This window comes from Lutjanus erythropterus, chromosome 18 (assembly GCF_056507025.1).
Source record: "Lutjanus erythropterus isolate fLutEry1 chromosome 18, fLutEry1.hap2, whole genome shotgun sequence".
Taxonomy (NCBI): Eukaryota; Metazoa; Chordata; class Actinopteri; order Lutjaniformes; family Lutjanidae; genus Lutjanus; species Lutjanus erythropterus.
The window spans coordinates 25,845,415-25,861,363 of NC_139334.1; the positions used below are offsets into that span (position 1 = coordinate 25,845,415).

The 15,949-nt window shown below is 39.0% G+C and overlaps 1 protein-coding gene across 1 annotated transcript; it reads right to left on the minus strand.

Annotated features, from left to right (window-relative positions):
• Positions 1-179: 179 nt before the first annotated feature.
• hhipl2 (HHIP-like 2) lies at positions 180-15,135 on the minus strand. The gene is made up of 9 exons (XM_084743085.1): positions 14,728-15,135; positions 12,327-12,979; positions 11,013-11,156; positions 10,426-10,757; positions 10,134-10,260; positions 7,557-7,702; positions 7,394-7,475; positions 3,413-3,495; positions 180-2,798 (listed from the first exon to the last, which is right to left on the minus strand). Exons 1-9 carry the CDS (start codon positions 15,079-15,081, stop codon positions 2,170-2,172), a joined length of 2,550 nt encoding a protein of 849 aa, XP_084599211.1. The 5' UTR covers positions 15,082-15,135; the 3' UTR covers positions 180-2,169.
• Positions 15,136-15,949: the final 814 nt, after the last annotated feature.

A 15,949-nucleotide genomic window follows, 5' to 3' on the forward strand; every position in this document is an offset into this window, starting at 1 on the left:
CAGGATTGGCAGCAGAGAAAACATCACTTTGTGAGTTTCATGTAGCTGCACGCCACAGTCTGAATGGCTTTACATTTACAGCGGTCGTAATGTGAGCCACGCTCTCAGCGGTTCAAGTTATGATCAGTGGTGTGGAGTTTAATTACAGAGAGCCTCTGAAACACACACACACACACAAACACTTTCAAATGTTTATTTTTAACACTTGAATGTGTTGTAAAATTAGAGCCATTTAACAACACTGGTGTTTGGTATAGTTAGAAGGGTTTTGGCTATTTTTGTTCAACTTCAAACCTATTTGATATGTTTTAAATACAGACAAGACGGCGATTAAGGTGGACCAATGATTTTACAACAGTCAAAAATAAGATGTATAGGAAACAGTGGCATTACATGTATAATAAACAGTTGTGTTTTGTACTTTGAAGGGATAGTTTAGAGTTTTTGATGTGGGGTTGTATGAGGTACTTCAACCATAGCATGACACGTCCCCACTTTGGAGAAGCAGCGTACCAGTATAGGAAGCTAAGCAGCTGCTGTGGACGAGGTCAGCAGCAAAATGTATATTAGCCACTTAAAAAACCTCAATATTAGTTTAATAAAAACACTGACTGTGGATAAGAACCTCATAGAAGTTTGTATCAAAAAATCCAAACTATCCCTTTAAAGGAATAGGTCAGCATGTTAGGAAATCTGTTTCTTCCCAAACATTAGCTTAGAAGATTGATACCAGTCTGCACAGTAAATATGAATATATCACAATCAACCAGTTTGTTTAATTTAGCACAAAACTGGAAACAGCTAGTCTGGCTCTGGTTTAAACAAAGGGGATATAAATTGTTAAATATTGACCTTTAAAAGGTCCTAATAGGTGGATTTTGTTACCTGTCAACAGAACTATTCCTGAGCTGTTTCCCCTCATTACCTGTCTCTAAGCTATGCTAAGCTAAGCTAAGCGGGAGCAGGGGGTAGCTTACCATTGACATACAAACCCCAATTCCAAAAAAGATGGGACACGGTATAAAGCATAAACAAAAACAGAAGGCAACAATTTGCAGATCATCTTCAACTACGGCACCTGATTCAGATGATCAGCTCGTCATCAAGCCTTTGCAGAAGCCTGATAACAACATGATCATTTCAATCAGGTATGTTGGAGCAGGGAAACATCTAAAACTGCATGTTTTGGGCAGTGGTCCCTGAGAAACAGTGGACAACAGTGAACAGATGTCCCAGTTTGGGTCCCAACAGATATCCAGATGCCACAGTTCTCACCACACTTAAACGAGCTCTGAGGCTGCAAAAGCACATACTGCACCGTCAGTTTAATATTTTGCAGCCACAGTTGAAATCTGAATAATAAATGTAAAGAGCAAGGTGTTAGGAGTACAGACCGTGCATCTCCATACACACCGTCTGCAGCAGCGCAGTGTGCAAAGCGCAGGGTGAAGGTGAATAAACTGCAGATCAGTGGGTGTGGTGATCATTAAATACTCTGCGATTTCATTACTCAGCTGTGCCAGTCACAGTTAAATGTGATAACAGCAGCTCAGCAATATAAAGAAAGTGATTTGGTGGAACTGACATCAGGCTAATGCTATTTTAGCCATTATTCTTATGGAACTCACCACGCAGCCTGGTGTTGTTTTCAGGTGATTTAGTGAAGGTAAAAACTGAGCTGCCATGCATAAAGGTGCTCTGCTCTGGCGCTGCTGCCTTCAGGTGCTGCAGGGATTTCATGAACTGAAGAGAAGCTTTTGATATACTATAAAACAGCTGTGGACATCTATAAGAATCATCCACACTGATTCATAGATCAGTGCAGGCTGATTTACTGACTTTCCTGCTTCAGCCACATTAAATATTATTTTCGCCCACACTACCTTCAGATGCACCCTCGTAATTTTGTTTTGGAACGCTGCCTGTCAGTAGGTGTGCTAAGACCAGACTCTGGCTCAAGTTTTGCACAGTGGGAGGAAGTGGAGACTCGTCCATCTTATTTACAGACAATGTAAGTGACTTACAGAAATGAATGGTATCAATCTTCTCATCTAACTTTCAGCAAGAAGTGAATAACCACATTTCTTATAATATCAAACTACTCCTTTAAGACATGACAACACTGTTTCACAAACAATAATGTAAAAGAAAATGTGTAAATGTAACATTTTAAAGTGCTTTGACAGGTTTTGCTCGCCTGTTTTTTACCTTAAGCTTGTTTTGCATTGTTTTGTTTGTTTTTACATTGAAGTCTGTTTTGGTTTTATTCATGGAGGCATGGTATTGTTTTGCAGATTCTTCAAACTTAATGCTGTTTTTCTCCTGTTTGGTTTGCTTCTGTGCACCTTTCCTCTGGGGAACCTTCCTTCTGTGGACTGTGTTATCTCTCAGGCTGTTGGGGGTTTGTAGAGCGTTACTTTTAAAATCAGTTGTAGCAGTTTGATTGGTCTTTGGTTTTACTTTCTCGCCAACAGGCTTCACCACAGGGGTCTTTTTTGTTTGTTCCTTGGCTTTCTCTCTCGGAGTGTTCTTCTTCATTTGTGCATTAGCTGCCTGCTTGTTCAGCGCTTTGTTTTTCTTCCACGGCTTCAACTTATTTTTCTTCCTCGCTTTCTTATCAAGTGTTTTCCATGTCAGCTTCACAGTGGTGCCCATAGTCGTCGTGGTCGTCGTAGTTGTTTCGCTGGCTGAGGTCGTCGTAGGTTTGACCTGGCTGCTCGTCGCCGGTGGTTTGGTGGTGAGTTTGAGTTTTCTTGGTGGTGGTCTGGTAGGTTTTTCATTTGTGTCCAGCACAGTCACTGAAATGGCACAGATATCAATAAGTACCCATTTTCACAGTTTTACTTGTTCAACTGTAGCCACATATGTTACTTTTTTTAAGCCTTGATTGAATATTTGACTCAGAAAACAGACCTAAATGTTTGAAATACTTTTCCTTTTTTGTCTTTTTTTAAGTATGTTTGATGTAAAACGGGAGACGGGCTTTTTCTAGTTTTATATCTGACCTCAATGTGATTATACAGTTTGGCAGTATATAGACATGAAGTAGGGAGAAAAAAAAGATCATGTTCTGCTCAGAACAAGCATACTAAACTATGAATGTTGGCAATGTGCTGATTTTCCAGAACAACTGTCTTCTTAACATAAATTTAAATAAATTAAAAATATGTTGTGTATGTAGTTTAAATTTAGTGCACCTTGATTGCACCAAAACTTTTTTACTCTAAAAAATGTCAAACACCATGGAGACATTTCAGTTTAAGGTAACATTTTATTGGCTTCCCGTAGTCAGTTTTCTCTTTTTCAAATGGCTTCTTCAACAAGTCTGGATGTGTGCGCACCATAAAAATCACACAGAAACTTGTAGGAGGAAGAAGCGATAAAATCGAATAGGTAAACTGAGTTAACTTACGTTCTCTGGGCACGAAAGGAAACTTTTTCCCTCTCACTTTGACAGGCAGCAGCTTCTGCTTGCACTTTCCTGGGGGAGCTCTCCTGCAAAAGTTAAAATAGAAGCCTTGATTTAAAAGTTCTAATTATCAAGATTATGTAATCGGTTGTGACTGTGTGAGTGAAGAACTGCACTTGAGTTTGTCTGCAGCTAATCTCACACACTACAGGACCTCAGATCAGCCTAAGATTGTTTTTGTGCATATTGTGTCCTTTGTTTATGTTTGTGTGTGTGTGTTGGCGTGGGTATGGTCTCCGCTCCTGGCTCTGGTCATCATTCACACCTGTCTGCAATTGGCTCATCATCCCTGCTGATCTACACACCTACTTCTCATTAACACATCTACCTGCAGTATATCTTTGGCTCAATCTCTGCCAGACTGTTGTGTCACCAACAGTGATCCTAACGCTTCATGCCAACTTTATTCTGTTTATTCATGTTTCTGTGTACTAACTTGCTTCTCTTAGTACTTCTTCCTGTCTCCATCAGTAATCCCCTTCCAGCCACGCTTTCCCTCATTCACTCATGCTTGCGCCAGACACTCTTCTCCATTATCATCACTAACCTGCTGCTGGATCCCCATCCCCTGCCATCAGCCCCTCATACAGACCCTCTTCTACAATAAAACCTCTTTCCTTACCAACACAACTCTGTGTCTTGTGTTTGGATTCCACTGGTGTCCGTAACTTAAAAAATTGAGTTTATACAAGCATTGCACCGAAGTTTAATAGCTAGATGTGTGCATGGTCTCTGTTCCTGGCTTGTTCAAGTTGCACACCTGTCTAGAAATTGGCTCATCATCCCTCCTGATCTACACACCTGCTGCCATTACTTCATCTACCTGCAGTATATCTTCTTCATACTGTTCAACAACAGTGGTACCAGTGCTGCAGGCCAACTTCACCTTCGTCTCTCTGTTCCTCCATGTTTCTGTGTGCAAACTTGCTGTTCTTTGTGCCTCAGGATCATCACCTGCCTCCTTGTTTTCCTGCCAGCGATCTGCTAGTCACACTTCCCCTCAATCATTGATGCTGACACCAGACACTCTCCTCCATTATCAACACTTACCTGCTGATCCACATCCCCTTAGATAGCGCTATCCCCAACTAAGCTGTATAAAACAAATATTTAACAATTCATTCTGTTTTTGCAGTTCAGTGCACCACACTAAACCCCTCTATCAGCCCACATGAGTATGTTTTTCATCATCTGTGCTGTTAAAACTTAAGATTTTCACACATTCAGAGAAAGTAAAAGTGTGCATCCTCCTGGAGTTCTGATATTCAGTGAACTGCAGTGCATCTTTTGCTCTGTTCTGCTGCGGTGAATTAAGGATTAATTTAAACCAAACCAGAGTTCGTGATTGTTGGTACAGTGGAAACACAAACCAAGAAGTTTTTGGTGGGTTTTATTTTGTTTCTGTCGAGTCTGAATGAAACGTATCTTAGTCTTTTAAAAAAAAAAAGATCTATTTCTGTGTTGATTACTTAGAATAACAATCTGAGCCTGACAAAAACAGCACAGCACAAGCGAGCATCACTTATCCTGCGCGCTCTGTGTTGCGCTCTGGTTAAATGTCTGACAGCGCATCAGCTGCACTTCATTTCTGTCACCTTTCTCTGCTTCCATCACAGTTGTTTTGTGGTTTGTGGTGATTTTGAGACTCAGTTCGTAGCAGTTTACAGCCTGACTGCCTGCTGCTGCTCTGTGTACAATGACGCTGTTAAAAAACAAGTGCTGAAACTTTACCAGCCGCTCTTTTCTCCCTCACTCATCAGTTTACCACCATGTGCATGTTGCCTCGAGGATTTTTTAAATAAGTGCAAAAGCTAATGAAAAATATATTAATGCTTCTATCTGTTTGTCCTGGATTTTAATTATTATATGCAAATGAGGGCCATCTCTCCGTCTAGCAGCTGCACATGCAAATGTCACAAGTCAGCCTCCTGCAGCACTCCGCAATGGTTGAAAGACGCCATTGCACGAGTCACATTACACAAACTACACAAGCTTTTCAGACTGAAGTTCAGTTTCAGCCTCATGTTATCTTACTACTGCTGCTGCTGCTACTACTACTAATCATAAAAATAAATCATAAATAATCATAAACATTAAGAAAAAAGAGCGCTGGTATTGGTCTAGTACTGGTATCATCAACTATCTCAATTCAGATATCGGACTTGTTTCATCACTTAAAAAAAAGTGGATAGGTACTCTGATTCATAGAATAAATTTCATTAGACATGTTAACAGCTTAGCAGCAAAAAAACTGATTATTTTGGGCATGTAATCATAGTCAATGTTGACATAACAGCACAAGTATCCATATTTCTTGACATGAGCCTATACGAGCACTGCACATAAGGTTAATAGCTCCGCAGCCTATAATTTAGTTGTCAGATTAAGATTGTTTGTGTGTCTCTCGTTGTCTTTTGTTGGGATCTTGATCACAAAGGAATTCACAGTGAAGACGCTCTCTGTTTGTACATGTAAGATCTCAAGTGGGAGAGCGACGGTTGTTGTGGCCCCGTATGCGGCCCCTAAAGGCGAAGTGCTCCTTTCAGGCTTATTTGGCTGCAGGGATTTATGCTAATATTCTCTTATTCCTTGTAGAGCAGACAGAATTTGAGAAATGTGTCTGTGTTTTTCATAATTGCGCCAAGCAGACATGTTTGCCCCACAGGTGTGTATTTGGGTAGAAAAGGGGTCTTAAATTTGTCTAATAGAAGTACTGGCACTTATGTTAGAGAGTCAAAAGTATTTTGAAAACAACCTTTTTAAGTTTTTTATTAGTGCATTTAGGACAAACTCTGGCTTGACTTCAGGAGGTTAAATGAGTAAGTACTACATATATAAAACAAAAATAGGAAAATGCAACTAACATTCGCATTCCACAGGAGGTTTGGTTTAAAAAACACACAAAAAACAAACAAACAAAAAAAACCTGTGAATTACAATGAAGTATTTCAAACTCAGCCTCATAGAGAACATTTGGCTGGAAGAGTCTCAGTGTATATTTTATCAAGTTTAAAAAAAAACAAGTATAAAAATTGCACGGTTGCAGTAGGAACAGTTCATGCACATTTAACAAGTCCCTGTTAATTCTGTGTAACACTGCAATTTGGTCCAAACTCTGCAACCAATCATTGTAGCTTCCTGTGAGTTCCACCAATCACAGCAGTCCACTGTGCAAATGTCATACATGACTGAATGAACCGACTCAGTGTTTTGTTTTATTATTCTCTATTTTTTTGCATTTATATTTTTTCTGTTTTGTCACAGGTACTGAAAAGCACACAACATTTGTGTATAAACATAATAAACATGATAAACATTTATTTATTATTATTGCTCTGTGCACTTTTATGTTTTATTATTTTGTGCTGTTTTTGAGTCTGAGCTCCAAAGAGACACCCACAGATGCATTTCTTCATTTACAAATAATGTTTTTTATGTAATTTTGTAATTGTGTGTCTTTATGTAAGGTTAGCTAGAAAACTCAGGTTTTCTTCTCCCTGAAACAAGTTGCCTTTGATTTTTTTAATGAATTAAACAAAATAAATTGCAGCTTTCTTTTTGTAATTTTCATTTGGTCCCCCAGTTTCATTGCAAAAAATCCTAAAAGCGTTATTTGTTGTTTTTTGTTTTTGTTTTTTTTAAAAAGCTGCCTTGGCATCAGGCATTTTAGGCCACAACAATCCCAAAAAAGGCCTGTGTAATTCTGGAGGGACTGAATATGAGGTTCTTGAATTATCCTCGTGTTCGCAGTTCATGATGCCACACAGAGTTTACAGAAAATAAAGCTCTAACTTATCACAGTGTGTAATAGATGATAATAATGTTGTTTTCCCAGTTGGCAACATGTTTTTACGATTAACTAATCTATGAATATGATTAAAAGCACATTGAATGGTGTAATAAGATCTGTGTGTGATACAACACCTGGAGGGATCCATGAATTTGAACACAGTTCCATAAGGAGACATGGCACTGGGGTACGCAGTGGCCAGAAAATATAGTTCCCCTAAAAACACACAGAAACAGCTCATGAGTACTGATAAAATGCTGCAGAACTAAACACTGTGAGACACTGAATGACTGTTACCTGCTTCGTCTTCAGCAAACGAGATGATGAACTTGTGGTGATGATTGATGAGTCCAGGAAATGAGCACGTCTTTTTGTCCCCCATACACACACTCCTCTCCCTCCAGGCTCCTGCCGTCTTATCCTCCTCTAACGCCATGATTCGACTGCAAAACCCACAGGAAGCACATATACTGTTACAACCAACCGACATGTGTTTATGGTTAAATTAAAGGTAGGAATTAATATTTCATTCTTATTCTAGTGAGGATGAGACGCTAAAAAAAACATGTAAACCGTAATGGGAAACAAAAAATCAACACTAAAACCAGAAATTATCTGTCTTTTGAATTAAATATTATTATATATATTTATATTATATTATTAAATATATCCCAGGAGTCTATAAATTGGGTTCTTTTGTCCCTCTCCAGTGGCTCCATGTGCCTATTTTATGTATTTATTTATTTTTCCATTTTAAATGTCATTTATCGTTTTTGCGGGCCTGAAGTGATTCTGCGGAGAAAACTCATATTTTCAAGTCAGCTGCCTGCACTACATTTTTGATTTTTTTTTTTTTTTTTTTTTTTTTTATCAAACTCAAACTTTTTAGTTTTGAAAGAAAACCTCCCTCCCTCTAAAACTCAAAGATTCAAGTTAACCTAAAGAAGAAAAGAAAGAGATCTCAACAAAATATTGTTAGTTGATCAATCTTTTATAAAAGTTTGAGTTGGGCTCAAAGCTAAGAAAAAAAAAAAAAAATCTATTGAAGTAATTTGCTTTGAAATTTGAAGTTTTCTTAACTTTTTGCTTTTTAAAATGTTTAAATATTTCACCAACTACAATGTGCATCATAACCTACGTCTTTCATTCAGTGCCTTTTCCTCTAAATTTTGCTGGTTTTCAGTCATGAGTTTCCTGAGGCAAAAAAAGAAATGTCTCTGATTATTTAATAGCTGCAGATCCAGACAGATTTTCTTCCTTTTTTTTGGCCAAAATGTCCCTTTTGAGAGTAAAGGTTGCAGATCTCTAGTCCAAAGAGGAAATTCTATCATTTAAAATTTAATAAATAATATACAGTAAGTAAATAAATAAATGAAATACATTTGTAAAAAAGGAATAAAGGAATGTGTGTATTTTTAAGAAATACATTTACATACACTGACTTTCTTGCTGAGATTAAGATGAGAAGCTTTTAATCATTCTCTCTCTTTTGCACTAAGTAAAAAGCTGCAGTCAGTTAACTGAGTTCAACATACAGACTGAAAACAGAAGCAGCTTTAACTCCTTTGTTTTTTATACCGACATAAACAGAAGACTAAAAACAAGAACTTGTGGTTTTCAGTGGGGTTATGAGCCAAACTATTTCTTGGCCAACAAATAGTCTGCCACATAACATCTCTGAAAACAGAACTTTTTTTCCTTTTACACTTCAGTTTTTGTTTGGATTAAATATACAATGTGTTAATTTGTAAGAGTGATTATATATGTATATATATATATATATGAATACAACAACAGTTAGCAATTTCCCGTTTTCTTAAAACCTATTTTTATAGACTTGCTTTTATGTGATGTCATTTAAACATTTTAATTTTCTTTATTCTTTTATTCCTTTTATTTGCATTTATTTATTTATTATTGATTCCATCTTTATTTACATTGACTAGACGACATAATGTGACGTCGTCTTTGCATTTTTATCCCTTTATTTTATTTATTCTTATTGACATGCTTTTATTTCTGTTTATTCTTATTTCCATGTTTGCTTGTTTTCCTGTTCCGTCTTAGTTTTACTATGATTTAGTGTCTATTTCAATTTTAGATTCTGTCTTCTTCTGTTTGGCCTCATTGTTTTGGCTTTTTGTTGTCACGTTGCCTCCTGGGTATCCTGCTCTCTTGCTTTGTCTGTCAAAGCATTTTGTGTTTTTTTTTAAAGGTGCAATATAAATAAAGTTCTTCTTCCTCTTTTTCTTTTTCTTTTTCTCCTTCTTCTTCTTCTTCTTATTATTAATAATAATAATAATAACAGGACTGCCGGCCAGAGGGAAAATATGTTTTTAAGTCTAAAATTATGAAATAAAATTAATAAGTCAGATCAAATATGATCCCAAACAAAATATTTAGGGTGTGCTTAAATATCGGTATTCTATTAGGACTCATTAGGGTTACAGCGGAAAACGTTTCACTGCACACCGTAGTATGAACATTGACGGTTATCATACCACGTGCATTTGCTTATTTACAGTATTGGATTCTACTGTATTAGTGTCAAGAAAAAATATCGAGCAAAACATTTTGTGAAATTATAATAAAGCATTTGCTCGACAAAAAACGCTTCTGTTTTGATTCCTTTAAAGGTCATTGTAACTGATAATAATTGTATAATACTGTATGCCATGGTACCATGATATTTTCTGAGATAACTGAAAATCTCATGTATTAATTTAAAAGTATATTTCAATAAATTAAAAAATGTAAAACAGCTTAGCAAACGAGTCTGTTTTTTCTTCACTCCAGAAAAGCTGATAGAAAAGACTTTTTTTTAAACCGAACAGTTGGAGAAAACTATTTGGCTTAGATCAGTTACAATCTTACCCACTCATAAAGTCTCCAAAAATGTACAGGCCGTTCAGATTGGGTGATTCACAGCCTCGGTACACATATCCCCCTGTCACAGACTTCCCAACATGATGGCTGTATGCAAATATAGGGAGGATGTCATCTGTGGTGGCAGAAAAAGATGCACTCAATTTAACTCTGAAATCTGAAGCATCAAAATTAGATTGAAAACAGAACATTAGGGCAGAAATAACAGGTGGTGCACGTATCAATGGGAGAGGCAATAGTTTGTTATTCTTAATCATCAAAAATCATCAGAAATGCTCACTCAAGGAGGAGTTGTGGCACAGTTTCAGATCATAGCACTCAAAGCCCTCTTTGGCTCTCCATCCGTAGTTTCCTCCCTTCACAATAATGTCAATTTCCTCGTAGCGGTTTTGACCCACGTCTCCACAGAATATCCTGCCCCTGCCGTAGCGGCTGACCAGGTCTCCTCGGTCCACAGAGCATCGCCACATGTTTCTGACTCCATACGCATACACCTCTGGTCGGGCATCTGGGTCACCACGGAACGGGTTATCAGAGGGGATCTGGTACTGGTTCCCATCAGAGCCGCTTCCATCCACATCGATGCGGAGTACTTTACCCAACAGTGCACTCCTGGTTTGGGAAAAGAAACGGGGGCATTGGAACAGTCATTCCCAACCTGGGGTACTTGTAACACAACTGGTGCTTTAATAATAAAAGAGATATTTAGATTACTGGTACTTGTTGTAGCTAAAAGTAATAGATAACTGGTAGTCTATAATGGTTAAATTCATCTGATGGGGCTTTTTGGGGAACGTCAGACAAATAAAAGGGTTTTCTGCTTCATTTCTGTGTCTTCCTCACTTACAGAAACCTGAGGCACCTTACTTGTTTTGTGCGTTGCCATATTTCCCAAATGGATCTCCAGCTTTTCCACCATCTCCGGTGAAGATGTACAAATATCCATCAAGACCAAACAGCAGCTGGCCTCCATTGTGGTTTGCAGCTGGTTCCTCGATCTCTAGAATGACCCTGAAAGATTAAAGGATGCAGTTCAGTGCAATTACATCTCAGACAGATGATTCAGACAACACAGTTGTTCTGATGTAGCGTCAGTCATTATATGCAGTGATTATTCATCAAATGGAAAAAAGTAATGACTAAGCAGTTTTACAGGATATTTCTTGGCAGGAGGAGTGACTTCCTCTCATAACCTCATAACTCCAATAAAATCAAAAGTTGTCATATTTACACCTCTAGATTTGTATGGATCAAACAAATGTGATGTTAATTAGTGAGTTTAAGAGGCGTTGGTAGATGAATTTTGTTACTGTGCGACAGAGCCAGGCAAACTCTTCTACACCTTGTTTCCTGTCTTAATGCTAAGCTAGGCTAACCAACCACTGGTGGTAGTTTCATGTTTTCCACACAAACATGAGTGTGGGATCAGTTTTCTCATCCCCTGCTTGAACATTGAACTAGATAACCAACATTGCAAAGCTGAGTGTAACTGTAAACTAAAAACTTAAAACAGCAGATTAATTTAATCAAAGATTAGTTGTAACCAGAGTTTAGTAAAAACCAGATTTAAAAAGAGTTGATTCAGAAACTAATTTCACTTTAGTACATCCAAATTTAGTGATGTAAATGCAAATTAAAGGGTTTAATCAATTTGGAGATGCTTTCTTACCCAAATTAAAATAAATTCTAAAAAATATGAATTTTTAGTGCTGCAGGGACCTAGTGAGTATTAAATGGGGGGGCGGGGGGGGGGGACTGCTCTGAATTCCTTAACAAAACATTGCATTGTTCGCCTGCTTGCTAAAAAATGGGCTAAAGTGGTTTATTAGCATAAACTTTGATAGATAAAGCAGTTAAAGCAATACTTTAGTGGTTTAAGGCAATGCAGTGATGCAGCATCCATGTTGTTTCCACATTACAACTTTAAAGCTCATGAACACACTGAGGTTGGAAAAATGACTTCCCAGCATGGAAATGGGTCCCTCTGAGGGGCACGACCATGCAACATAAGCTCAGAACATGTTTATGCAAGCTTTGGTGCAATTACAGCCCAGAGGGGTTACTCTATGACAATATATGTCTTTCAAAGGCTAATTGCAGTATATGTGCAAATGTATACATCATCAGGAAAACTTTGATGCTATAAAAAAAAAAAGCACATGGAAACATCCCTCTGCATACCTCTCTGAGTGAGGATCAGCCACGTTCATGTCATGGGCAGACACCTTCATCTCACTAACTCTGATCTTCTCCAGCTTACTGTTGACCTGGATGGAGTAGTAGATGAAAAAGCGCCCGTTGACCCGGTACTCGGGGTGGAAAGCCATCCCCAGAAAGCCCCTCTCATCCCCCAGCCAGGGCGTGGTCATCACATCCCCGCTCATGTCCAGGAAAGGCTGCTCCAGCCGGCTGCCGTCACGCAGGTAAACCCACACGAAGCCCACCTGCTCCGCGATGAACATGCGATGTGTGTCGTCGCCGCTATGCAGCATCAGCACGGGGTTCCTGAGGTTGTTGGCCACCTCTGTCAGGCACAGCTGGAGACACCCTCTGGGGTCTTCTGCCACCTTTCCCAGGTTGCTGTTGAGGTCAGGGGTCTTCAGCACATTGGGGTAGCAGTAGTCCTGGTCGGACAGGTCGACCATGCTGCAGAACGTGGACACATCTCGCTCAGATGTGTCCCGCAGCAGCTGGTTCTCGGTTAAATATTTAACCACATGGTGACATTTGCCATGAAACTCAGAACAGTAGCCAAAGCAAAGGCCAGGCAGCTCTCTGACAGGAGTGTACGGGTCCTCGGCATCATACAGGTGAGCTGCATATGGAGAGCACTCCTGGATGGGGAAAACACAAGACAAAATCAACGTTTAAGTGTTTTTATTACATATGTATTACACTAAATTTGCATCCAATTAAACACTTTCTAACTTATGATGCAGCAGAGTAGACTGCAGGGTTTCTGGGGGCCTCACTGTACAAAGGCACAACTTTATTCACTGATTTGGGTGAAACTGCATTGTTTTATTCTGGCTTCAAGCTTTTATTTCCGGCAGATTAAATTCTTGGAAAAAGATGGCTTTAGGGCATTTTCACACATGATCCACTAATGAACACAATGCTGAAGAAGAGTACACCTGGGTCATTAACTAGGTGACCTGTTGCTTAACTAGGTAACTTTAAGTGTTAGCTGCTGTTAGCAGACAACAGAACCAGATTCAGCAGCCTCTACATGACTGGTTGCTGGGACAAACCCAGCCTCCGAGACCAACAGAGAGTACAGTACCAAGGTGGTTTACCAAGTTTCCTGATGGAAACATAGCTTTACTTGTAGCTAAAGGAACATAGCTAACTGCTGTCTACCTTGAGCTCGGCTAGCCACAACTCAGCGGGACTCCCTAAAAATTTTATTTATTTTATTTCTAAAGCTTGGAAAAGTAGGCAAACTAGATGTAATAATACATGCATGTAATATGAGATCAGTTTATTTGATTTTGGTAAAACCTTGTAAATTGTTTGTTGTTGGACATAATTTAGCCCATCTTGTCAAAACATTTTAGTCCGGGCAAAATGCCAAGATTTTAGGGAGTCCCATGAGTCAGTCCTGGAGTGCTGGGAGTCAAACTCAGCAAGAAAATCATCTCAGTGCTGTTCACTTGGAGCTCTCAGTCCCTGAAGAGTCAGGTAATAGGACTTCTGCCATTCAAGTGCTCATTTTTCCAATACTTTTGGTTTTAATTAGTTATTTGATGCTATAAAAGTTGGAGATCATGTCATGATGGTGTCAGATGGCTGTGTTTGGACTTCGATCACTATTGCACAGACTCTGGGTCCAAATTACATCACCAGAATAAGATGGCAGCGCTCATATCTGCATTTTTTTGGCCCCCCAGAAATCTGAAATTTATATTTCAAAAATTTTGTTGACATGAGAGTGAATAATGCTCAATAATTTCATATTTTAAATTGCATCCATTTAATTTTCAAGCATGCAAGTAATGACAAATCAGGTTGACAGCGCACTGTGAACAATTTTTGAAATTTTTTTAAGGTTTCTAAAATTGAAAGATTTAGGCTTATCTAAAGAAGAAAAGTGAATTATCTCAACAGAAGATTATAGCTCAACAAACCTTTGTCTTATCTTTTTTTTTACAGTGTATAAACATCCTAATTTATGCATTAATGTATCCATAACGTGAGTAATTGTAGTCCAGATGCTTTATAAGTAATGATTATATATAATAATTAAAATATTTTTAAAATTAGAACCTCAACTTTGAGTATAATTACAAATTACAAACAAATATGAGGCAAAACGTACTAAAATTAAAGGACACACTGCACACTTTCTCTAGTAAGACATCTAAAAGCAAAAAATCTTATCAGATGGGGAGCCCTAGGACAAAATCTTGTCAAATTATACTGAATTTGTGTAATTTTAGGAGTATTTAACGTGAAAAGTTTGAGAGCCACTGGATTGAACAAACTTTCTAGAAGTGAGGAGAGAACAGTTACTCTCAACAATTAAGCATCACTCTGCAGCATCCTCAAAACCACACACTTTAAGAGAGGAAAATGTCTTTACCTGGCACATTATCTCCTTCAACATGTCTTCACAGAGATCATAACCCGCCACCTCCAGCTGATCAATAATGTCCCAGTATCTCTCTGCGATCACGTTATCTGTTTTCTGGTCGCAGCAGCCGAACTGTTCGTACTGGGTGCAGAACTCCAGGTGCCAGGGAGGTTTGAAAGGTGGCTCGAAGTCCAGACACTGAGGATGAGCTGATGCCGGCTGGACCGGGACGAGCAGCATCACTGACATGAACAGGACAAACTCAGGGAGGGTCTTGTTGGACGAGCTCGGACTGGCTGCTGTGCGTAAAAACTTGCAGCCAGGTCTCCTCGGATGGAGCGCAGCATCCCGCATACTTGTCATTCTTGTCGTCTGCTCTCTACTGGAAAGAGTTCAACTGTTTGCCTTTATGTATGAGCCAGGGTGCACGTGGATTTACGTGTTACGCGTGCGCAAACGTATAGAGCTGGATGTGCGTCCCAGCCGTCAGTAAGGTTTGTCCTCCGTGTCTCGCCACCTGCTCAAACAGGTAAAATCACACCTTGTCGCCAGTTTTGTCTCCAAACAAAACGGATTGGTAATGGTGGTCAAGTTAATGAGACTTATATTTTGTTCTCCGCACAGTGGGTTCTGCACCGCAGCGGAGCTGGCAGGGGGAAACGCACAATTAACTCCAAAGGGCGCACGCTCTGCAGCGCGCACGCACACACACAAACAAACCACAGTGTCGAGGCATGCAAACATCAACGCACTGCCATAAGACAAACTGTAATTTTGTCTCACATTCATGTAAAAGCGCCCGCAGGCAGCGTCCTGTTTGTGCAACAACTGGGCTGCAGCTGTGCTTCATCATACAGATCTACTGTCCCAGCATGTCAACCCACATTTGAATATAGAGACACATGTGTCTGTCATCATTTCCTACCGGTGCCAAGGGGGGAGGAAGCAGGAGAATAAAAGAAACATTTATCAAACCTCTGTGTTTATTGTATACAGCAGTCAAACAACTCAAAAGTTTTTATGTTTCTATGATTTTGATGGGATAATGATATTAGCAGGGGAGACCAGGGATGGTTGTAACACTGATTGTTTGAGTATCAGTGACTCAGTGGTTTTCATGCTTGATTTCTGCTAGATCAACACAAGTACATTTTTGTTTTAAAACACAAAAGTTTTACTAGATTTATACAAGAGCATGACACAGGAGTGGATTTTCACTCCTGTCCCGTCC